Source organism: Tinamus guttatus, unplaced genomic scaffold (genome assembly GCF_059628265.1).
Source record: "Tinamus guttatus ecotype Peru unplaced genomic scaffold, ASM5962826v1 Tinamus_guttatus_pri_ptg000211l, whole genome shotgun sequence".
NCBI lineage: Eukaryota > Metazoa > Chordata > Aves > Tinamiformes > Tinamidae > Tinamus > Tinamus guttatus.
Genome location: NW_028288745.1, coordinates 5,397,660 through 5,422,905, shown reverse-complemented (window position 1 = coordinate 5,422,905; position 25,246 = coordinate 5,397,660). Strand labels below are relative to the sequence as shown.

At 44.3% G+C, this 25,246-nt stretch overlaps 1 protein-coding gene and 1 long non-coding RNA gene across 2 annotated transcripts in view; both read left to right on the top strand.

Annotated features, from left to right (window-relative positions):
* Positions 1–1,541: 1,541 nt before the first annotated feature.
* On the top strand, positions 1,542–9,882 carry GORAB (golgin, RAB6 interacting). Its single transcript, XM_088524428.1, has 5 exons — positions 1,542–1,626; positions 2,384–2,732; positions 4,861–4,962; positions 6,633–6,773; positions 9,292–9,882. Exons 1-5 carry the CDS (start codon positions 1,557–1,559, stop codon positions 9,761–9,763), a joined length of 1,134 nt encoding a protein of 377 aa, XP_088380554.1. The 5' UTR covers positions 1,542–1,556; the 3' UTR covers positions 9,764–9,882.
* Positions 9,883–12,793: 2,911 nt separating this feature from the next.
* The window catches only part of LOC148594724 (uncharacterized), a 49,542-nt gene continuing 37,089 nt past the window's right edge, over positions 12,794–25,246 (top strand). The window contains exon 1 of the long non-coding RNA XR_015913340.1: positions 12,794–12,923. This is a non-coding gene — a long non-coding RNA (uncharacterized LOC148594724). The remainder of the gene's footprint in view (positions 12,924–25,246) is intronic.

Below are 25,246 nucleotides of genomic sequence, written 5' to 3'. Positions count from 1 at the left end.
TACCCCCCTCCGGAGACATCATCCTGCCGCCGGCTGCGCTCTGGGCGCCTGATGCAGTCAGGAGCAGAGCGGCGCCAGGCCTCGTGGCAATTAAAGATCAGGGCGCTAGCACTCGCCTGAGGCTAAGCACACATTTGTGCACCGCTTTGGATCGGGGCTGAGGGGGTCTGCACTCAGCTGGGCTCATTTCCACCTTGGTTTCTATGCCTGGCATTTCCTAATGGATAGCGCTCAGCCTGCAGGGATATCCAGCCAGTTAAGAAACCGGGAAAAGAGAGGCCAGTGTTGAAACTAGCCCCAAGGCAGGATCTAATCCACAGCCCATTGCACAACAGGGAAAGCCTCATTGCCTTAATGGGCTGTGGAAGAGTTAAGAGTTCAGTGCAGGGGTGTTGGCGGCCTCAAGTGCGCTCTTGCTTTCAGCGCCACGCTAAGGAATTAAATCACTCCTCTCAGGTTTGGAAGCTTCCTGGAGCGTTAAGCACGGGATCAGCCACAGACACTTCCACAATAAGGATGCTGGTGATTCACCCTGCACACGTGGCTTTGCGTGTTACTGCTGCAGTGTGAGCGGTGCTGAGGAGAGCGCGGTTAAAGGTAGGTAAGGCAGGCAGCCCCTTGTAGGAAGAGCTTCTTTGGCTCTTAGGAAACAAAACAACCGAAAACGACAAAAATAAAAGGATGCACCAGTCATGGAGGTCTCTGGGTACCCATGAGATAGCAGTTTTTCAATCATAAAAACACGGAGGAGTCAAATCCAGCCCTAGACTTAAAAGATAGTTTGGGATTGTGGGGTTGTTGCTTCTTCTTCTTGATCTGCGTTATTCACCATGCCTCCTTTGAGGCAGCAATGGAAAAGACGGGGCCTCTCCTCCCTTACCCTTGTCCTTGCCCCAAGCCCAGCTGCCGGGAGGATCCTTTCTCCCCGGGCGGCAGTCGCACCGGGCCCTGTTACGGCGCAGCCCGGTCACCAGCCAGGGGCACCGCGCGCCCCGGCCCCGGCCCCGGGAGACGACCCGGCTGCCATGAAGCCGCTCCCGCAGGCTCGGAATCCAACCGGCAGCCCACGGACACTGGTAAAATCGGAGCTGCTTCGCCTACAGTGATGCAGTTAACAGCTCCGAAGTCTTTATACTTTTTTTTTCCTATAAAATACATGGGAGTTTTATGTCTGCAATAAAGAGAATATGGCTCTTTTTTGTTATGTTGTTGTTTGTTTGTAGCATTAAAACTTGGAAAAGAGGAAAGAACTAAAGCTCGAGACGGAGATCTGGAGTCAGCCCGACACGAGGCGCAGCCGGTATCCGCGGGCTTGCTCTTGGCAGCCAGTTTCCACGCGGGGACACGGGCGGCAGCTAAAACACATAGATGCTGCCCCAAGGCCGCCATCCCCGCCCTGCCCCCCGGCCCGCCATCTTCCCGCCCCGCCGCGTTGCCGTGGAGACGCGAGGCCCCCCGCGCCGGGCTGGCCGCGGCGTTCGCCTGCGGCGGGCGGGCGGCGGTGGCGGGGCAGCCGCGGGGCCTGCGCGGCGCCGCCGGCGGAAGGAGGAAGCGCCATGGCGGGCGCCGGGGCCTGGGCCGGCTTCTCGCAGGAGGAGCTGCGGCGCCTGCGGGGCCTGCGCCCAGGTACGGCCGCGGCCGGGCCTGTCCCCCCGCATCTGCCTCGGCTGCTCTGCGTGTCCCCTCCGCCTCCCGGCCCTTCCCCTTAACATTTCCAGCCCTCTGCATCCATCCCCCCAGCTCCCCGCGTCCAGGCTTCCCATTCCCCCCCACATCCATTCACCCGGCCTTCCCATCTCTGCCCTTAGCTTTCCCCTCTCTTTGCCCTTTCCCTCTATTCTTGCAGCTTTCTGCTACCATCCGTCCTGTCGACCTGTCCCGTTTTCCTCTCTCTGCCTCCCTGTATCTCTGCCATGGTCTCTCTGTGCAGTTCCTTGGCCTCTGTCCTTGGCTTCCCCATCTCTCCGTGCTCCCTGCACCAGCCTTCCCTCTAGCCCCTCTGCCGCCTTTCTGTTCCCTCCAGCTCCCTGTCCTTACCCTCCACTTGTTTACTCTCCAGCTCACTTTATAAACCCTCAGATAATAAAAGGTCCTTCTTCAGCCTCTGTCTCAGTCTGTCCCTCCATTAGTCCCCTGCTCTGCACCCTCTGTCTCTCCCTACCCTGTTTGTAGATGCTCAGGTCATCTCAGTCTCCTTATTAGAGTAACAAAACATTTCCAGGTACCTGGGTTCTCTGCTGTGCCTTCCTACAGCACATGTGTGCCTTTTCCTTAGGCTGTTTTTGCCCTGGTTAGTTTGCTTTCCTGGAAAAGCTACTTCAGAGTCTGTTTTTGATCTTATGACTTCAGGTTAATTCTGTTTCTTCTCCTCACCCCCTGGTAGAGTTGTCTGAATCCTCGGAGCCGCCGCGCCGCCCCCACACCACAAATAAGAGCCGGCAGCAGCTGCAGCGAGAAAAAGCCCTCCAGGAGCAGTGTCAGAAACTGGGAGTGCAGGATGGAGCCACCTCTGCTCTTCCCGAGCAGCTGCTTTCCGTACCAGAACGCAAGTCTTGTCATCCTCAACAGCCTGTGGCACCAACTCATGCCTCTTCAAAGGGAGACCAAAGGCAACATGACAGCCAAGAGCAGCAAAAGGAACTGAGGCTGGGGGACCCCTGTAGTAGCAATGAAAATGCCCAGAACCTCCCTGCAAAGCCAAACTTGAAAGCGGAGAAAAAGAAAGTGGAATTGTTAGTAAGTCGGTAAAATCAAGGGATTGATTTTATTCTGTGTTGATTCATTCTTTTGCTGTGCAGTAAAATGAAACTGGGTATTGAACTTTGCTACATCTCTTAGGAAGGTTGTTGCCTCCCTGTTGAACCTCTGTTTTGTCTCTCCTTGGGTTAAATCTGATCCTATGTAGTCTAATTCGTGCAGATATACACTATACTATCTTCACGTAAATTCCTGCAGCAGTGGGGCTGTAAATCAGAAAATCTCCAAAATATGAGTCTGTCTTAATGGTTTATAAAGACCCAGTCTCACTGATGTCATGTTGGGTAAATGGACCACATTCCACAACAAAAGGCCCTTTTGGAAGTAGATCTCTAATTTTGTTTCCCTTCAAAATACAGCAAGAAATTTATTCATGTTGAAAGTGTTGGTAAGGAGCTTAAACTTCAGGTTCAAGCAGTCCTCAGCTTTCCTTGATTCAAGATGAGGCTATTTTGAGGCTCACAGCCCCATGCATCATCCCCCCAGTAGCTTGTCTGTCTCTGTCAGAAGCATCAAAATGGTCCTTGTGAGAGGAAGGGAGAGAATACAGAGCTTATCAGGCTGGGAATTGACTGATCAAATGTGGCAATTACTTCATTCCAGCATGCAGATAGTAGCATGCAAAAGGAAAATGTTGTCTTAGGGCTAGGGAGTAACGTATATCCCATATGCAATGGCTTCTTGTTACCTCTTGGAGTTTTTCTTCCTATCTGTATCCAAGTGCTAATTTTCTTTCCTCTCCTAGTAGGCACACAGTTTTATATAGAATTCCCTTTATTCTCCTGTCTACAAAGCCAAGTGAGAATGGCCAAAGGAGGAATGAATTCTCATTCTAGGGCATATTTTATTTTTAAAGCTCTCAACAGTGCTACTCCTGCCTCGATGCCTTTTGCAGCTCCAAACTTTCCTGCCTCTTACAATCTGCTGTCACAAGCAGCTGGTTGGCCAGTGTGCTACAGCACCGATGGTTTCGCAAATCGGGGCTCAGCAATTTCCAAGTGTGGTGCACAGGGCTGTGTTTTTGTGAGCCAGTTACCTCTGTAGGCTCTCGGAAGGGGCTGGCAGTGCTGCCCACCAGCGAGGCAGACCTGTGGCAGCTGGCAGTGCCCAGCAGGTGAAGCAGCACGTGGTTCCTCCCGGATTCAGGACTCAAAGAGCTCCGGGAGCTCCCGTTTCACACAAATGCATCTTGAGCGAAGCAGCTCCTGCTGTCACCTGAAGCTGCCAGATTTCTCCGCCTATGCAATGTGGATTTAAATCTTAAAGCTATATCTCTGTGTGAGGTTTTAGGAATTAGGGTAGTAAGAAGTCTAAAGAGGAATCTTGTGCTGAAGTGATTGTGAAAATAAATGTAGGTGAGATATTTTGGTATTTTTAAGTTAAGCAAGACCTTGGAACAGGGATTTCCAAATGCTACAAGGTGGAAAAGCAGCAAAGCAGTTTTTGTTTTTCTTTAATTCTGCAGAGTAGTGCTTACTTACTGCACAAACTGTCCTGAGATTGGTTTTATCTCTTAGTAGATGTAGCTTAGGAAATAGATTCTGTGCAACTCTTTCCCTCGTGGTATAAGTGAATTCCTGTTCTTTGTTGCTCATTTTTCACTGTATCTTACCTTCAGCTTTGTCTCTGTAATTGTTTGGGGGTTGCACACACATAAAATACTCTGTTTTATAGAAAAATCCTTCCTAAATGAAGGCGGGAGGAAAAGACTGCACTGACAGGCTGAGTAGATAACTTACAGCAGATAGCAAGGAACTTGAAACTGCTTCTACCTAATGGGGAAACACATTCCTTTAATGAAAAGTCCCATATGTTCCCTTTTCTCATGAAGCTGAATTAACCACACCAGCTTTTCTGCTTAGGAAAATCTTAACTCTGATCAGCAGATTTCTTTTAGAAAAACTTTATTAGCCCAAATGACTTTTCTTATGGATGATTCATTTTGCGTTGGAACCGAAACACTGACTTGTTGCTCCTTCGACATTGAGGGCAGGTGGGTAGTAAAGGAATTGTGAGAGTGGATATACTTGTGTCATCTAGGGTACAGAAAACAAGGAGAGAAATGAACTTACTAATTTTGATGATCTTCTTGTCACCGAACAGGCAGGAGAAATCACGATGGGAAATCCTCCAGCAGGAACAGCGGCTGATAGAAGAGAAGAATAAACGCAAGAAAGCCCTCCTGGCCAAAGCTATTGCTGAGAGGTGAGGGGCCATGCTGCAATGTGGGCTGAGGCTGAGGAAGGAGCTGCTTTTCATCTGCAATCAGTTGGTTTTTTTGTGTGTGTGGTTTTTTTTTGGCAAATTTCACTTTTTCCTCATGTCTATGTGCTACATAAACTGCTCCATAGTGAATGTGATTGGCGTTGCCCCTTGTTGTCTGAGAAGTTCAATTTAGGCATTTTCCACCTACAAGACTGCAGCTTCAGGCACAGATGGAAAAGATGTTACAGAATTAAGAGAATCAGCTGATGTCTGTTGCTTGCCATGGATTTTAGGCAGCTTGATGTGATTCCTAGCTATGAAGATAAATAACAGTGAATTGTCTCTGGGCTTTTGAGTCTTACTAGTACGAGAGGTGTTGAAGGATAAGACAGTCAACTTTAAGAAGCCAGTTACCACTGGTGATGGAAGTAAATATAGAATTGCATCCATTATCATAATTCTTAGCTCTGGCTCTTCAGGAGACCAGGCTTTAAGATAAGGCAGGATTTGTAGGGAGGGACATCAGAGGTGGTGATAACACTGGATCAAGGATTGAGGCATTAAGCATTCAGGCTGACAGATTCTCCCAGGTGTTCTGCGCATTGGAGCTCTTGGCAAAGTAAAGGTGAATGCAACCAGCCAGTGCTGTGTAAAAGGTCTCCTCTGAGGTTCTAGAGACTTTCATTCCTCTGCCAGGTAGAGATAAAAAGCCCGTCTTTGGCCTGGGTCACGGAAGGAAAGTAAACGTGGAGTGACCCCCAGCCTGGTTTCCTCCTCCTGGAGGCAGAGCCTAAGAACATAGAGGAGGTCTCGATGGGTGATGCCTAGGAAGTAATGTCTGAGCTTCAGATACCTTCGGGCTCAGAGCAGTGCTACAGAATGTCTCGTTCTCTCCATCTGCATCAGTTGGTCTAGTGAGAAGTGATATCAATTCCTATACATCTAAATCTTCCTTTTCATCTCTTTTTTATTGGGGATATAATGTAGTGACTGAAAACTATGGCTTTGCTAGTGGTAATGCATGATAGCCTAGTGACCTGGCATAAAAAAACTTGTTGAAAGTTCCTTAGCTTGCTTTGGAGTGAAATCCATCAAAGCTTGCTGCCCTTAGCAACATTTCGTTTTCAAAACTTAGGAATGAATGGCCTGAGTTGAAAAAGGTTATACAGGGTTTGATTGAAATTCTTTGTGTTTGATGTACAATTTTCCATTGACTTCATTGGGATTTAGCTAGGCCTGTTGGGAATAATTTTGCAAAATGGAAATCAAGTTTAGGTTAGGTGACTCTTTGGCCCTTACTAACTGGGCTTCTTTGAAAGGGGATATTTGCAGGACTAAATACCCACACACACTCCCCCCGCCATTTCCTGTTTCCTTACACTGAGAACTACTTAGATACAGCAGTTTCTTGTGTGTTTCCACAGTGAAGAAACACAATCCATTTGAGGCACTTTGATTACAGTCATTACGTAATTTTGCCTTAGTCCTTTAATAGCAGGCATTTTAGATCCCTGTGGATATTAAAAAAGATCAAAAGTCTTAAACCACGAAGGAGAGACTTTTGGAGTAGCTCTTAAAGGCGGCTGTTGCTCTGCAAATGAAGTGAGATGGATTATGCCAAGAAAAGACACTTGCAAAGCCAAATTATAAAAAGCATCTTCCCTTTGCAGATCCAGAAGAACTCAAGCTGAAACAGTGAAACTAAAGAGGATTCAGAAGGAGTTACAAGCTCTGGATGACCTGGTATCCGCTGACATTGGAATCCTGCGGAACAGAATTGATCAGGCAAGCTTAGACTACTCCTATGCCCGGTAAGTGACAGGCAGGCAGCGGAGGGATAAAATGCAGTTTCCTGTTGCTGAGGCAATAGTGGCATTACATTGTAATCATATAGACAAAATGGACAATGGGGAACTTTTAACTCTTGAAGTGTTCTTTTTGTTTCCTTTTTTTTTTTTTTTTTTTTCCTTCCCGTTTGGTGTCTGGAAGCTGAAGTAGGTTTCCTGATTGCAGGTTGTGCTTTCCAGTTTTGTGCTGTCAGTGGATGTATTTGCTGCTTTAATGGTGCAGTTGTGCATAAACCCTGCTTTATTGTTTCAAGGTTGTTTATTTCTTCTCGGGGGAAAGAGTTTCACTCTTTTAAGTCCTAAAATGAACGTCCATTTTGGGGAAACTTGCCTGTTGATGACAGCTCTGGTCCTTTTGGAATCAATGGGACCAATTAAGCTTGAAACATACATAATAGTGCTGAAGTGCTGTTGGAACTGGGACCAAAAACTGAAGGAAGAAGTGAGCTTCTACTCTTCACAATGTGCCTTTAATCACTCTGCTTCTGATGAATTCCTTAAATGCAAGAAATTAATTGGAACACCCTATTAGTTGTGGGTAAACCGCAACATCAGTAGATCAACATCAGTGTGTTTATGTAGCCGTTTAATAAAATGGAAATGTTCACTTGCGGTTTTTGTTTCACGATTTAATGTGTTAAATGTGTATTTCTCCTTATGACGTCTGCTGTACATTGACCACAGGCCAATAAACAGGGTAATTAGTGTTTAAAAAAATACCAGTGGCAACTAAAAAATAAGATTTTCCTTTGCCTAATTATCATTTGAGATATCTAAGATTAACTGTAGTTTCACTAGCTCAGTACTTTTACATACTGAACTTCGTATCTTCAAGAGGAAAAGCATTTCTGGTGTATTTGTAGGCTTAACTCTGGTTTCTAAAAGCATTAAATACTCTCGGAAATTTCTTTATCTAAATCTTATAACAATGTGCCTATTTGAAATTTTTTGTAGTAGAAGAACATATAACAAGCAGCTTTGGCTTTTGGGAAGCAATTTTAAATGAAGATGACAAAAAGGGATGCTGGTAGGGAGAATCAACTAAACTTTCCAATATGCTTAATGACTTTAGCAAACTTCTGAAGTCATTTATTTTCTGAGAGAGGAAGTTTTGGAAACTTCAGTGTTGTGGGTTTCATGCATTATGAGCCAAGGCTGATGTGCTTCTATACAGTATCTTTTTAAGCACTTGTTCAGCCTTCAACATATGTTTTGGGGCTAAAGCCAAATTATTTCAGTGGGTCAAGATGTGCAATATTAATAGCTCTGAACACACAAGGGTATCGGAGAATCGTTGTGGAATGGAGTTTTCATAAATAAGATGTACAGGTTCGACCTGAATTGTTTAATTATGCAGAAGCTTCCACTGTAGTGTTAACTCCTCCCTTTCACATACAGTGCCCAGAGAAATCTTGACATGATTATTAGGGAAATGTAGGTGGGCATTTTTTTGCCCACTGTAGACACAGCCTTGACAGCAAGGTAAGAGTTTTGTGGTTACTATGTAGTGAAACATATTTGGGAATGCTTTTCCATGTATTATTTCCTCCTCATTCTCTAAACTAAAGGCCTGTCATCTTTCTGTTGCTTTGTTTAAACAGATATTTCAATAGTGATTTTGTAGAATGTTTATTTTACTAACATTAGATTTGTGAATGCTCCATAATATACATTACATGCATGTTCTTTTTCCTAGTCAGCAAGTTTGCATCTATCTTCCTATTAGTTAAATCAGAATTAATACGAAAGTTCACCGAATGTAGTTCAAGAAACATCAGTGGTGCGGACAGCAACCATTAAAGAGCTAGCTAGCCTGGATATGTTGACCTCAAATATTTGGAATATTTCCTTTTTGCTATATTTGTCATGACAGGAACTGCAAACTGGCAGGACGTGTATGCTGGGGGGATTGCAATACAATAATCTACATCTGTTGCAGCGCAAAAATTGCGATCACTGTTGATGTCATCTGTGCTGCTCATAATTTTGTGTATTTTTGGGTGACAGGAAAAGTGTACTTCTGGACCGCATTTAAGCATAAATGTGTGTTGTGGCATCTGCATCCATTGAATAGATGTTGGATCAGAGAAATACAAAACTGATTTGTGATATTTTAGTTTTCACTAGGTAGGTGTTTGTTGGAATATGTGAAGCCGCTATGGTTTTTGGTGATTTCTTTCTGATACTAGATCTGCATCCCTTAAATTGGGCAGTAAAACTGCTTGTGTGCGATTGAGTTTGTAGAGCTCAGACAAGGGGTTTAACTCTTGGAATGCAGCAGCAGTGGAGTCTGATGTGCCAAGGGGAAGTCTGATCTACTTGCATTTCTTCCCTTTGAATAATGTAGCAGGATGTCATGAAATAGCTTGGCATAATGCATTGCAGAGGAGATTGCATTTCGCAGATGCTTCAAGTGTCTGTCTGTGTGTAAGACCGAAGTGCCTTGAGAACTAATCCACTAGAAATGATGATGGTTTTGCAGGAAACGGTATGATAAGGCGGAGTCGGAATACGTGGCAGCCAAGCTGGACCTGCAACACAAGACGGAGATTAAGGAGCATCTCACAGAGCACCTGTGCACAATCATACAGCAGAATGAACTCCGCAAGGCCAGGAAGCTGGAGGAGTTAATGCAGCAGCTGGAAGTGGAGGCTGATGAGGAAAGTCTGGAACTTGAGATAGAGGTGGAACGGATGCTGCAGCAGCAGGAGGCAGAAGTGGGGAGACAAGCTAGCCAGTCACAAAATCATGCCAGGATGGCTAAAGAAAGCCCTACACCCGGTGCTACAGCAAGAGGGAATGGGAGTGCTGAACGTACTGCTGCTTCCCCTGCTATTTCTGAACAGTCAGTGCAGTGTGAAAGCTCCCAGAGCAAGTCCCTCTCCAATATGGACAGCCCAACTCAAGCAGCGACGGCGACTGCAGACGACCACCCAGCTTGCTCTGATACATGACGACTATATTCAGATAAGCCAGCCTGTTACAGAAGATATACCTGCTATGGGCTTGCATTCTGTATGTTATCTCTGAGCTTCTGCAGTGCCAGTAATGTGCACTTTATTTCTCTCTTGAATTTTGCTTTCATTTTATTTTTTATTTTTTAACAGGACTCTCATTTCGGGTTCATCATTTGCCTTTACACTTTTAGTTTTAGGTTCTCTTTCTAATGCCAAACTCTTCATGGTGCTTTGTACCTTGCTGAAACGGGATACCCGGAGGCAAGCAGTATGTTTTCTTTTCTGAAGGCTTTATGCATACACATATCACACATACCTGTTCCAAGCAGTGTACAAGAGGGGATGGTACCTCTCTGTAGGGGGAAAAGTGCAGCTAATTCTGGTTTAGGGCATATTCTGTCCCCTGCAAACTGCGATATGATATTTATCGTGCTTTGTATCCATAAGGGATTAGTTTTCAAGGTTTTTTAATTCTCTGAAATTGAAGTAAGAACTTTAATTGTATTTGCAGGTGAGGCTTTTTTTTTGCACCTGATTTATAACAAATTCACATATAGAGAAAAAATGTAAAGTCAGTTGAAGTATTTCTAGTTTATTTTGCTTTTTTTCAGAAAATGCTAGAGCCTGCAAAACTGTATATTGATAACATGAATACCTATGAAATCAGAGCAACTGTGATTAAACAGAAGCGGTGGGGAACAAAGTTTAAGACATACCAGATTATATGATGTAGAAGTAGAAAAACACAGTAGAGTATGTTACAATTGTTTCATTATATATATTTTTCTCTGTCATAGTTGCCTCAAATCTCCAGTAATCGGCTGAGGATCTTGTAATAAATCATCCTCACAGTATACTGGAAATAAGTAGGTTCAACTCATTTTCTTGCCTGGAGAACGAGTATGGGTTCATACCCCAGAAGAAATTCAACTGTTTGCTCTGCTGCTAAAAGCTTTAAAAAGCCATTCCAAGTGGAGGAAGTCTTGGGAATTGAGCTAGAGGACATAAAAAGTTCTCCCATAGACTGACGCTGCTGCAAACCTCGGGGACGGTTTTCATGTCTGTTTTGTAAAGGAGGAAGACTTCTTTCACCGTGGAAGTGGTTTCTGTAATACCTGACCTTCAGCCTGTCAGTCACGCCTTGTGAATAGGTCACTGAATGACACCATCATGTATATAAATGGGCACTAAGTGTCTCAGTGGCTTTAATAATGGAAAACTGTATCACTACATTTCATTTTATTTTATTAATAAATCAGTGCATCTTCTATGCGGTATGTTTACTTTCAGTTGTGACACCTGATACTAATACATGTATCCAAGACTTATTTTTCCTGCAGGAGATGATAAAAGACCAGATCGGATACTTCCCTTGGCGACTTTGCTCTGCAGGTAATATGAAAATGAATGAGGCAAAGACATGGCAAGATACAGCTCGGCAGGGATCCTTTCAGCTAACTGGCCCAAAGCAGCACTGGAAAATCTCTGCTAGTATCTCCCAAGCACAGGAGAAAGATAGATCTGTTTCTAGAGAAGCCACTTGTGGTTAGAGCTGATTGAGGTTGGAAAGCTCAGAAGCAACTTTTGAGTTTACTGCTGTGTTGTTACTGATACATTCTGCATTCCCTCTTACTTTGATGGAAGACTTCTAAAAACCAAAGGTTGCTTTGTATTCTGAAAAAAAAAAAATGGGACTGAACTTTGCTCTGCCTGCAGTTATAGAGCAGCTTGTAACAACCTGATTATGGTTTTCAAAACTGGATACCAGTGAGTGCAATACAAATTTAATTGTACCATTCTTATCCCTTCCTCTGAAACTGTCCCCGGTTGCTCCTCAAATCAAAGTTCTAGGAAATAGATCTGGTCCTTGTTACAGTTTTATTCAGCTCATCAGGAGACATAAAAGCAGCTGACGGAAGAGCTGAATTGTGATCCTGTTTGCAAGGAGCAAATGCATGCAATTGTGGGCCTCTGGTTGGCTAAAATAATGTTGGAATAGTCTTTCTGATCACATTTCTCTGATACCAGTAAGACTGTTGTCTAAACTTCTCAAACCAAAAAGATGAGAATTCACAAGTCCAAAGATCTTTTTTTTTGGCAACTCTAGGACCATTGAGTTACCTGGAAAGAAATAAGTGTATAGCCAACAAAATGGCTTAAATAAAAAAAAGGCCTTGCTTGCCATCCTGGCATGGCTGGTGCTGTTCCTGGCTCCCAGAAAAGATGCTAGTGTTAGAAGCAGCAGTTTCTGTTCTCTTACTGGTCCCTCACTGAAGTTCTGGCTGGGTCTAGCCATATTTAACATATGAACTTGCAAAATGAAGTGAACTGGCTGGAAGCCATATGAAACAGCCATATGAAATAACAATAGGCAGGCAAGCATTTGGTTGCTCTCCCTAGACAGGAAGCTCAAGAGTTAAATTGTTTGATCTGAGTTACGAAGCCTTTCTCTGACGTGTGATATAAACCACTACCATGGTGTCAGTTCCACTTTGGAAGTTCTCAAATGTTTTGATGGGTGCCAGCGTGCCGGTTTAACGTTCTCCCTATGCCGGAGCCGAGCAGTCCAGTCATAATTGTAACAACATGTGTGCTGCTCAGAAATGCCAGGAGATGATTTTGGTGCAACAAAAGTGCTGGAGGTTTTTTTGTTTTGTTTTTCCATGAAGGAAGTTGGAATTGAGAGCTCTTCAGGCCAATGTCATTTCAACCTTTGTAGTATTTAAAGCATTTTATAGCATTTGGCTCTACTGTCCCTGGGTTGTATTGAAGGCAAGTGTGCTGTCTGCTCAGTTGGTATCTCTTCAGAAACACAGAAGACCAAAAAGTTCCTAAGTCAGCAATAGACAAGCTGATTTTTCAGAGAGGACCTCTTGTAGGTATAAGTAGGAGCCTGAATTTGGGTGATGCTGGGATTGAATGTCCGTTACAGGCAGCCTGGAGCAGCGCGTGGTATTGGATAGCAATATCCAGAGGAAATGTGTTCTCCGGGGGCAGTGTAATCCTTTTGTGTTGGAAGACAGCTTTACCCTTATTGGAAGAATTGGAAAATACCAGTCTAAACCACTGTGAGAATATTGCAAAGCACAGAATAATTGCCCCTGGTGCAACTTGGGCAGGATGTTGGGATTAGCATTCCCTCCTCTATCAAAAAAGTGTTTAAGTGAGCACAGATGGTCAAGGCTCAGAGTAAAGAGCATAACTTCTGTGGCCTGGGGTTCCCATGGTTGTCTGCTTCATGGTGTAAAACACTTGGACAATCCCCAGGCTGATCCAGCCCAGTCAAAGTTGGTCTCTCAAGAGCTTTCAGCTTAGAGTAGTTGTCTGGGGAGACTCGAGCTCTCCATCAAGCCAAGCTTCTTTCAAATAGTGGAATTTTTCCTAAAAGCCTAGATAGCCCCAACCTGAGCCCTCACCCTTTACTTCGTCTTCGTGCAGCTGGTCAGTCATGGACTGAGTTTGGTGCTTTGGTCTCATGCTGTGTAGATATAGTGGCCTAGGTTAATGGCACAGGGATGCCTGTGCTTCACTTTAGAACGTGCCATAGCTGCATATAAAGGTTCATACCATTGCTAAGACATAGATTTTTTTTTTCTGAATGCCTGATCTTGCCAAAAGATCATATATTTGTTACTTTGACATTGTATTGTGGTCCCTTTTCTAGCTCTGTGTGTCATGTATGCAGGCCTGGCAAGCAAGGGACAAAGAGTTTTGCCAGCGGCGATGCACGTAGGGTGTAGAGATATGGGCTGGTGTAACAGAAAACATATGCTTGTTAAGTGCCCTATTTAGGCTTGTCTGCGTGGTCCTATTAAAACGAGTGTTGGCTCCTTTGATGGGGCACGAGACTGGTTTCCTGCATCTTTTCCCTTGATTTATGTCCCAGCAACAAACTTGTACGTCAGTGGGGAAAGACCAGGTAATGAGAGAAGTTAGCCAAGCCTCACCCTCTTGGCATGATAGGACATCAGGTCCTTCCAATCTTTGCCTTTGGCAGCCTGTTAGCTACAGGGTTTAAATCATGCCTTTTAAGATGCAGGTAGAAACCCTAAAAAGCTCAGGCCTTTCTGAATTAGGGCTTGGATTGTGTAATTAGAGTCATTTTCTCAATTAACTAAATATAAATCAGTATAACGAGGCACTCGGGAGCATTGGACAGGTTTAGTACCCTGCCTCTATCCTTACCACTCCCACCTCCTTTTTGGCAAATCTGCCCGTGATTGGATTTTTCCACCCTGCTGGAGCTGAGCTTCTCACACCTGGCATGTGTGTATAAGAGGTGAGAACTAGAAGAAATTGCTCTTAAGCAGGAAGGAGGGTGGCTCTCATGTGTGACGGAGAGCTGGTAGTGTTAGCACCCCATGTCACGCTCTTCAGAAGATGCGCATGGTGAGCGAGAGATGATGGTTGGTGGCATGAGTGCAGAAAGGATTTACTGGTAGCAGGGATGCCATTCATTCAGTGTGGTATCTGGGACCAGAAAATTGGGCCAAGTGCTCGATTTGTATCCTAGGCCTGGGTAGCCAAGCTCTGATTCCCTTTCCAGACCTGCACCGGGGTAGCTGTGCTGTTTTCCAGAAGCTTGATTGTTTTCTCCACATGGCTGTGGACCATCATGTCCCCAAGAGAGCAGAAGGGACGAGGCCCTAGGACTTGTTCCTAGCTCACAGGTAACAACTGTTGGTGTGATGGAATAGAGCTGGGTGTCCTACAGATGCCACCACCTTTCTTTTCCATTGTGGGGAAGAGTAGACCCTTGCATTAACACAACCCCACAAGATCCTGAACCATCAGCCCAGCCCAGCCCCACACTAGAAGTATTTTTTGGCTGCATACGGTATGGCTGAAGAGTCATGAGTTGGCTGTCCCTCAGAGTGCTGGTTTGGCTAACAAGCTCTATAACCTCACCGAGGACCCATGCCGTGCGGCCGTGCTGAAACCCGTGCTGAGGAGGCTCACTGCCTTTGCGACGTGAGATAGCTAGAGGAAAACAGCTGCGTCTTTCCGGGCTCCAGTCACATCTCCCATTCAAGTGTCGACCGTCATCCTAAAGATGGGTTAATCCAATACAGACCTCATCCTCTTCAGAGAGTTTTCCCGTCTGCATCTGGACTAGGTTTCTGAATATCACCCAAGGCCCTGCATGATGCTTTGGGGAGTTTTGTTGCTGTTTAGTTGGTGACTGTTGTTGCTGATATTGCATATTCCGTTGTCTGTAGTGCTGGTGGTGTCCTAGAGGTTGAGTTTCTGGCTTCTTCACTGAGTGAACTGCAGCTGGTCCCATGTTTCAGCGATTAGCTTCATGGCAGAGAAGATGATGCTATTTGGCATTGGGATGTACTCATAAAGGAGTAGCTCCATTCCAGCATTTTTCCAACATGCTTCTCTGATCCTCCAGAAAGAACATCTTGCAGCTGTTTAAAAAGTCAGGCCTGGTTCTCTGCAGGATTTTCTTCTTGCCTACAGATTTTTTTTTCCCATTTCTTCTAAAATACCAGTTGTTTTCTGCCTTCGTCAAAGTACTTAGCCACAGGCTTTTCTTCATGACATCTTGCTGCTTCCCTTAACTACTGTGGAGTGTCCACCACTGACACTAAGCAGTCCTAAAGGAAGCCAGCACTGCCAATTAGGCAGGCTCGTGCTCCTCGAGTTGCTCAGCATATCTGGTCTGGTTGGTGACGGTCTTTCTGAGGGCGCCTGGGGGCTGATGCTGTAGCTGATGGAACCTGGGACACTAACCAGGACAGTTCACTTGGTCTGGCACTTGCAGGATGTCATGCTGGATACTCATGGGGCTACCTTCAGTCCTTGAAATCCACAAGGTTAAATCTGTTCCTAACAGAAATTGATTTGTTCTTCAATCAAGAAACTCTCTCTAGAGCCTTCTTCAAGACCTAGTCTCTCTCAACCACCTCTACTCCTGACATCAGGAGTCTTCTGTTAACTCAAATCCTCCCAAGCCACCAAACCCCATTTCTCCTTCTGTCCTTCAACCAAATTCCTTTCCTCCTTCCAGCAGCTGTCCAGAGATTTCCTGGACCCATCTGTTCTCCAGGCTAGATATCTAACCAGAGCTTGTCTGAGCTCTCAGGCTGAGCTGAAGGTGGATGAGCATGTGGTGGCACTGAAGTGCTTGGATTTCTAGAATTAAAAGTCAGTAGAATTGAAATCTCACTCAATGTGATTTTTTGTTGTTTGTTTCTGGGTTTTTGTTTGTGTTTGTTTGTTTGTTTGTTTTGTTTTTTGTTTGGAAGCCCAGATCCCTGCTGTTCTTCGCAGGCTTTGGGACTATCCATGTTCCGCATGGCAGGTCATTACCCTCTGAACGTTGTTGTTCAGAAGTTGCTGCTCCTACCACAGCACCTACCCTGAGCCAGTTGTTTTGAGCTGGTCACTTCCAGAGAGGAGAGATGGCAGATGATCACCCATCTGGGCATTCCTGGAGAGAGCCAGAGGGAGACTTCCTGATGTGGCGAGGCCTAGGGAAGACATTTGGGATGGCTGCCATCCACAAACACATCAAAGGTGCGAATGGCTTTTATCAAGAGGCAATAAACTTTAATCCAAAGCCTTCTTGAATGTATTTGCCACATATTTAAAAGGGAGCTGGTTTCAGAAATGCTTTCGAGAGTTTTGAAAATTCTCCTGGACCTTACAACTCTCTCCACTTTGGTAATCTGAATCTTTTGTTTCTGGGATCCCAGATGTTCAGAACTCACAACTGAGGGGACAAAGAGAACAGTAAGAGAACTATCTGAAAACCCCTCTGGAAAAAAAGGGGCCTAAAATAAGAAAAGATTTTTCTCACTCTGTATCTCTATTAAACTCTGTTTGTTTCTTTACAGTCCAAAATTACAGCAAATGCCACCTCCCCAGTCAAAAAGACAGGCATCTTCCCATTTGGTTGTCAAAAATCCTTCTGTTCCAGCTCAATAGGACTGAAGGTTGCCAGTCTTTTCACCTTTAGGGTGCTTTTCTCAACTTTGGGCCTTGAAGGCAATCCTATTTTGTGGGAGAAATCTACCTTTGGTACAGAAAGCAGGAATAATTCCTTGGACGAGAACAAGGGCACTGGAACCTTTCTCATTTTCATTTTTCTTTTTTTCTGAGGGAGAGTTGAAACATCGCTGCTTTCATTTGGAAAGGCCGAGTGACTTTCCCATGCTGTAATACCCAGAAAGTGTTGAGAGAATGTGGTTACCTAAAACCATATTTTTAATACAACTGACAGACTGTCTTGAGAGCTAAGTGTTTTTTGACAGTTTTTATGCACCTGTTAATTCAAAGCTCTTAACATGTGCCAGTTAAAAAGAGCCAGGCACTAAAACATCCACGCTGTGGACTGGAGGGGCTCAGCTGCACACCAGAGCGCAGGGTAGCCACGCGAGGTGGAAACTTGGCCTCTCTTACAGGACCAAATGGTACAAGCCTAATTCAACTCAGAGCTTTTGTTTCCCAAGCTCCTGCTTGGCCTTGAAGATTCTTGCTCCTACTTTGGAGCTGAAGGACATCTGACCATGCATAAGGGATGTTTATTTTTCCCAGCTATAGAAGCTATCAGAAAGAAAAAGTACCAGTTGTGTCTGCACATCCTGCCTGGTCTACTTCCTTAAAAGAGATGCACTGACAATAACTTCGGGCTCTTTGCCTAAATTTGTGGCCCCTGATTTTTGGGATCATGGGGTGGTTTCTTCAGATCAGGCCTGGGGCAGCCATTGGCAACATTCAGACAGAAACGTGCCGTTCGTTTCTCAGGCATGTCTGCCTGTCACCTCTGTGGTGTCTCCAAGCACAGAGCAAGCAGGTGGTCTGCCTAGGGACGCCCCTGCTTTCTGAAATATGAGTCGAGATTGAGAAGTCTCCTCCTCTTTAAAATCCATCCCAACTACCTTGCAGTAATGCTGAGCCCTGGCTTTGGAGATCGTCTTTGGGACCATTTGAAACTTCATACACCCAGGTCTTCCCTCTTTTGTGTAGGGCTTTCTCCCTCCACCCTATCTCTTTGCATCCCATCTCTAGAGAGTTGTGACTGATCATCCACACTGCAGGAGCCTCTTCCCTCTGGAGAAAAGCTTGGGGAAAAAAAAAAAAAGCACAAATGTAACATGAAGGATCAAAAAGCCAGAAGGCAGATGCGACAAATACAAGAAACCTTGAGAATTTTAAATACTTGCAGGTGCTGGTGCAGGAGTTTTTGTAGCAGAAACAACCAGCTAGTCTCGAAATGAGAGCTTGCTCTCATTTCCCTAGTGCCCTTGTCATTTAAGTCTATGTATTTGGGATGCATTTGTGAGTAAACTGTGTGTTCTTATCATTTGCCTGCTACATAGGCATAGTCAGCCCTGAACTGATTCCTGCACTGCCATCAGGAGTTGGGGTGCCTGGATCTCGTCATCAGTAAAGAGAGCAGATGGGACAGGGAGGCCCCATGTGACAGCAACAGCAGAAAGTGGGAGAAGATACTAGGGCCTAGTCTTGGGCTCAGGACGTGTGCTAAATCTGTGTGCTACAAAAGGTAAAGCTTTGGGTTCGCAGGGACCTGCTCCACTAGCCTAGACTGAGAGAGGGGTATTGCTAGAAACGGAGCAAGTGCTTCTTGTTTCATGCATTGCTCAGAGCTGATGTCTGGGGCTCTTGTGCTGGGCTTATTTATGTGACTGCTGCTAAGCATCCATGGTGTTTCTTGTACCTCTATTAAGCTTCATAACCCCTTTTCTCTTGAGACTCCATTTGGTTTGAACATGTGGACTTATTGCTTGAAAGACGGAGAAAAACTCATGTGAACAAAACTCATCAGGACTACATTAGCCCTGACAATACGTGAGCCTAAACTGGAGCGAGGAGTTTCCAAAGCAGGAACCACTAGATGAGGGCTTGTCGGCCAAGCATCTGAAGGGGCAATAGATGGGGCTGGGATTCTACATCATTAACACTCTGTGTATTGCAAAATCACCTGGTAGGACAAATATGATCTAGATCAGGTGTGTGCACACTGTTGTTTTGTGTTGAGTTTTGCGGCTATATCGAGTTTATATTGGAATCATGTTTTATGTTGGCTGTAGGAGGACATTTGATACCCCATCTGGCACAAATTCTTCTGCGCTGAAGTTACCCTATGGCAATTCAGAGGATAATTTTGACTAGTCAGAGTGATATATGCTGGATCACAGTCGTGCTGTGTGGCCTCATGGAAGTTTTGATCCCGTCCTGGGTACCCACAAACTAGACTTACTGTCTTTGCTTAACTGTGCGGGTATGTGTGACATTCGTGGGGATGTATCCTCAAAGAAATGTCAACCCTCCTCCTGCTAAAAGGTTACATTAGCGATAAGGTTATTTCTCAGATCACTTCCTCGGTAACTTGTGTGTGTGGATTTGACCCCTTTTGGAGAACAGCTCTTGCTCTTCCCTTTGGCACAGCCTTTTCTCTGTGTTATCCTTTAAAACTTCTGCACAGCAGTCTCTGGAGTGAGATAGAAAGTGTAGATGCGTGGGGGGAAGCATCCCAAACTTGCCCAGCTTTGCACTAAGCTTCTAATGCTAATCATCTGTGGCTTATCTTCATGCCCATGCATCAGCTCATGCAGACATCCTCTGAGCAAACAGAGCACCAGATTGCTCTATACTCATATGGGCAACAGCAGCAGACCTCCTCAGAGTTGTCCTCACAAGGACATTCAGGATAAGTTGATAACAAAAATTGTGGTGCTTTTTAGTGCTTCATTTGAACTCACAAACATGTGCAATTTGCAACTGCATGAAAATGAAAAGATTCCTTGTGCTTGCCGAGAGCCCAGCTACTTCTGAAAAACAAGTTGTCTCTCTTTCCATCCGACTTAACTTGGAGAGAACCAATCTATGTCCCAGAGCTGAGTGATTTTTATCACCTCTTCACCAGCCAGAGGACGTGATGACAGATTTCTTGATCAAGCTGAATAACTTTGCTGAGAGATCTCCTGGTTTTCACCCATCTAAGAAGCGCTTATGTTTGCTTCAAATCCACTTGCCCTTTCATCGCAAAGGTGCTCGCTCTGAGTGCAAAGCTCCTCTGGGGCTGGAGGCCAAAGGAAGGCTGCAACACAGTCTCCATATATTCATGGGGTAAAATGTGCCAACCTCTTTCAGGATACTAAAATACTGCATTAGTTCTCTTGCTTAAAAATGTGCAGTGGAGAATAATGTGATGTAAATGTCAACCTGGACATGGCAATGCAGCAAAGTACGTGAATGTTGATGCACTTTTCCCAGCTACTGCTGGAAAGTGAAGGTCCAGGATAATGTGACAGCTAATCTATCATGGATAAAGATTTTCCTTTCTCTGCTCATGTACGCTAATGAAAACTGCAGTTTGCAGTGGTTCTTCCTGCCCAGGAGGTTGCTTGTGCTGGAGTTTACACCCTCGCTCTTAAAGTATCTTTGAGTCCAAAGTGTCCAGCTTGGTTTCCTTCTAAAAGCAAGTGTCGTGTTTATATGGGTTGTCCTAAAGATCTTGGGCTGGAATTTCTCAGTGCCAGCTATAAGGGGAGCCTTGATGTTTAACTGGGGTCTGGAGCATAATAGGAATTCCCCAATTTGGAAGAGAATCGAATCTTGCTGCCAGAGCTGCAAGAAATGCTGTATCGATCTATTCCTAACGTTCTCCGGCCAGTTGGGTCCTGGGGTCAGCGATTTTCACTTGGAGGGGGAAAAGAAAAAAAAAAAAAAAAAGATGTTTTCTACTGTGATCAAATTCAGACACCTGTCAGAGGTGACCAGAAAATTAAACAGTTCAGTTTGTTTTAAACCTATAAAATTTATTTATTTATTTATTTATAGAAAGGATAAAATAATCTAGAAATCTTGAGTCAACCTAGGACATGGTGTTTGATCTGAAACACAATGTCCCATTTTACAGATTTTTTCTTTTCCCTAAAGTCAGGTTTTTCAATAAACCTCCAAAAGGCTCATTTCAGAAACACCCACATGAAGTGAACCTCTTTGCTTTGAAAACACTTTGGAATGAAATGTTTTGAAGTTTGAAAAAGAGCCTCCTTCTTAGGGTTGTTGGTTTTGTTTGTTTTTTTGGCAAAATGTACCGGTCAAACTGGGCCCAACTTTGTGAATGGTTTATGTCCCTCCCAAATTACACTCTGCTCAGAGTTACTCTTCACTGCAGAAATTTGCCCGCTTGTCTCTCCAAATCTGCCAACGGCAAAACGGCATCAGTGACTCAAGCCGGAGCCGTTCCGCCTCCTTGGTGGAACCACGGATGGATGGGAAAGCATCTCCTGCCACTGAATGAAAGAAATAGAAGAGCAAGGGAAGAAATGTCCCAAACGACTTCTATTTATCTGCTTCCAGTGGAAAAAAAAAAAAGTAAGGAGTAGCACGAGATATGAATTTCCTTTCAGGCACTTTCTAATGGCTCAGGATGATCCAAGGAAATAAATGAGAGCAGCCAGGAGAGCTCTCCACTCTGAAACGGCAGAGAAATATTTGCCAATGCAGCAGCTCTGCAAATGTGTGAGGCTGTTAAGCTCCTAATCCCATGTCTTATTTTTATGAATTTTCACACTAGTGGCATATAATGAACGTTGAGCCCAAAGACATTAATTACTTGCGTTCCTTTTTTTTTTTCTTTTTTCTTTTTTTTTTTAGAGAGAGAGGAATTTCGATGGAGTGTAACGTTTTAAATTACAAGGTGTGAAATAAACTCTACAAAACTTACAGCTTTAGTGGAGGAACTCCAAAATCAAATAAAAATGCAAAACCACTGATGAAGTCCAATTTACTGTAAAATGCCCTGGATCATGGTGTTCCAGTAATTTTTTTTTTTCCTACATACTTCGGTTAAAATAATTTATATCCGCTGCAGTGTTTATGTACCTTAAGCTTTATTTATTGAAGGATATGTATATTGCAAGGCCGGTTTTAATGAGACATGTTGAAATCTGTAAGGTACAGTGCGACTTTTGTTCTAATCAGCACTAAATCTCTTCTCTTTACTTTTTTTCTGCGTTGAAAACATTCATGTTGGAAGGAAAGAGCCATGTGTGTGTATGCGCGTGTATATAAATTTCAGAATCTGTATAAATATATGTGTAAAGTAACAAGGAAAATTTATTTCTCTCTTTCAATCATCAGGGCAAATGCTCTGTCATTACTCAGGCTGAGCACTTAAAAATCACGGATGGATTTTATCCTCATTCTTAGAATGGGGCAATTCTTTCTTTTTTTTAGGCAAATTATTTATTTGCCAATGACTGGCTTTAGGTCAGCTAAAATGTCTGCGATTTCACATGAGCTTCACGAACTGTTTTGGCAAAGGAAGAGAAAAGAAATCCAAGTGTTTTGGCTTTGTTTTGCAGTAAAACATTTTGAGATTTCGTTTGGAAACAACACTCAAACTAAAGTGAACATCAACTTAAAAAATACTCTGCAAGCTCAAAAACTTCTTATAATTGTGAGTAAAGTGAGACCTTGGCATTATTTTTCAGATCTGCTGCCTTTTTTTTTTTTTTTTTGCTTTGAAATTTTCTTTGTGAGTTTTCATTCTTGCAAGTAAGTATTTTTGCTCAGAGAGACGAGCTTAAGCACCGCAATGCTTAAGGGCAATTCACTGTAGCATTAGATGTAAGTTCTAAAAATCTGTTAGGGTTTCAGGGTTTCATCTAATTTAAGCCCTATTTTCAAAGACCTGGTAGAAATCCTGGCTTTCATTGACACTTGAGGACAAGATGAAAGGTATTTGACTGCTTAACTCCTACGGATAGTCCTGGAGCTGCTGAGCAGGCTCTGCAAATGTCCTGTGTAGTGCATAAAGTGCCTTTGAAAACGGTAGGTAGGTTCGTAAATCCCTTGAGAAGTGAGACCTAATGCAGATGGAGTGGGCAGGTAATTGTCCTTCTTCACCAAAAGCTGTTTTGTAAAGAAATATGAAAAAACTCCACTTCCGCCTATCTCTATTTAGATTTTATGAGCAAAGAGAATAATAGAAAAATCAATAGTTTGGTAATTTGGAGATGGCAGTCAGAAAGAGAAGAAAATAAAATGTCTCTCTTTTTTTTTTTTCCCCTTCTTAGGAAAAGTGAAAAATGGAAAATTTCTGGTAAAACACAACTTTGTAGCCTTTTCCTTCAGATATCTGCATTTCAAAGACTATCTGTAAAGCAGAGAAGGTTTCAGGTCTGGTGAACTTGATTTCCTCACCTCTCTCTCTGCACATAGAGCCACTTATTTCTGCCCATGAAGTTAAAGATGTGAGTTCTCGTCAGGGTTTAATGAAGCTTGAGGGGAGAAGAGAAAGACTTTTCTCTATTTCAATGAAAACATTGTAGGCAACTACATTTCTAGGATGTGAGCCCCCAAACCCAGAAAAGGCTGACCAAGGAATTTAAGGAGAGAAATGATAGGAGTTGGGAAGCAGAATAATGAAGTACAGGTTTGTTCTGTAACAAATTCCAGCGCTTGCGAGACTTGTTGAGACATATGGAAGTCCATTTAGGAGGAAAATTGGTTGCAGCCGCTGATTCAGAACCTCTTGGAATCAGTGGAAACATTTCCATTGTCTTCTGTCCTGAAGAAATGCCGTTGCTGTCCTTCCTTCCATCCCTAGCTTGGACTCTGGACAGCCATATGGAATTCATCTCCCTCCGAGACATGCAGGAGAATTGGCTTTGGCTGCTCATTGCCATGGTGTAGCTCTGTGGACAGCAGCGGCCGATTTCTCCTCGATGGGCTACAAATCAGGTAACGGGCACCCCATAAAGGGCATGGAAGGGGGCTGATACTGGCCACCACCCCTCAGTCTCACAGGATGTTCACCTCCAGATGTACTTTTGATCCTCACCACTGTCAGCCTCCTACTGCTAAGGCCAGGACAGATCCCAACGGTAGAGGCAGCTGCCTGCAGAGCAGGAGATGTTGCGGCATTGCTACCCCTAGAGCCAAGTGTTGATGTTTCCAGACTGCACCTAGGCTTAAGGGAGTGCCAGGGATCAGATGTGAAACGCAGGGCGTGAGAGGTCTTTCTGCCTTTAAACAACATCCATCTGACTGGAATTGGTCTGAAAGAGGCCCCTAGCAGGATGGGTTTCTGGAGGAAATAATGGCAAATCTATGGGTATGCACCCCGGACGGAGAGGGGAGGCCTTAAGCTCTCTTTTCTTCCCCACCTCCGACTCGTGGTGGGACGCACACAAGTCTCTTCCTTTCCTCATGCCTCTTTCCTTCATACTCGCATCTTCCTTGTCCCTCCAAGGCCCTAAGCTCTTTGAGGCAAGAACTGTCCTGCACAGTCATGCACTGTGTCCCATGCATGTCTCTACCTCCCGGGCCACCCCAGGGCTACCATCACCTCCGGATGAAGCACACGTGCCCGCAGCAACATCTTCCCCAAAAGCAATCTGGGGTATAGGAAACCTCTGCCCCTCTCTCCTCTCTGCTGAGCTGGAGGTTTCATGGCGATCTTCTCTGGATATTCTCGGGCAATTAATATGTTTCTTGCCATGTCATTAAATTATCCACTTTAGAAAGAAAAAGATGTGGTTTTGCTCCCATTTCAAAAACAAACAAACAAGGACTGATATTTATTATAGGCCAGGGCTACTCAACAAGTGTTTTCTGGGACTCTAATAAATTGCTGAAGAAAGTTTACAGCTGAGCCCTAAAGATGGTTTAGTTTTCCAAGGGGCTGGGATGTATTTGTTTCCCATTTTGTTAACCCGCCGCATGGCGAACAGCTTAATGTGCTCTTTCCAGGGTTCAGGCAATGTCAACCCCAACCCAGGCTATTTGCCCCGAAACGGTTAATTTCTTTTTAATTAAAACCATGCCAATTATTCGTTTTCTAGCTTTGCATTTATTTCCCCCGTTTGTACAGGCTGTTACTTGGTTTTGCTTCCACTTCATTAAAACGGCTTCCAAAAAAAAAAAAAGAAAAAGAAAAAGAAAAAAGCCCAATCTAAAACTCACAGCCACAAGGCGCCTAAACCAAACAACACATCGAGTATCCAGCAAGGAGTCTTTCAACCAAATTTGGGGACAACTGCTTTCAAGGGCATGTCTGGGAAGCCAAGAGATAGGGCAGGTTAGTGACAATCGTATTTTTTGGCATCTGGAGAAAGTCTTGAGCAGTGGGCAAAAAACATGGGCCTGGCTGTGTTGTAAAGAAAGCAGTGGGACAGAAGACCCTGGGGACATCAGCCTCAAATCTCTCAGGGATGGAGAAAAAGAGGGAAGAGCAGGGACCAGCAGGGAACCATGCAGCTGTGGGGTCTGTGCCATGTTCTGGCCATGTTGTCCATACAACAAATAGTTCTGCAGCTCGAAAATTGGGCCTGGAGTGTTAATTTAAACATGCAATTTCAAGAGCAGAATTTGTGCATGAGGATGAGTGTGGATGGACGGGCCTGCGGATGCAAGGCACATAAGTACCAGTGGGTTGTTAAACACACATTTAAATATATATTTACCTGGATTAGCAGACCAGTATCGAAAAGC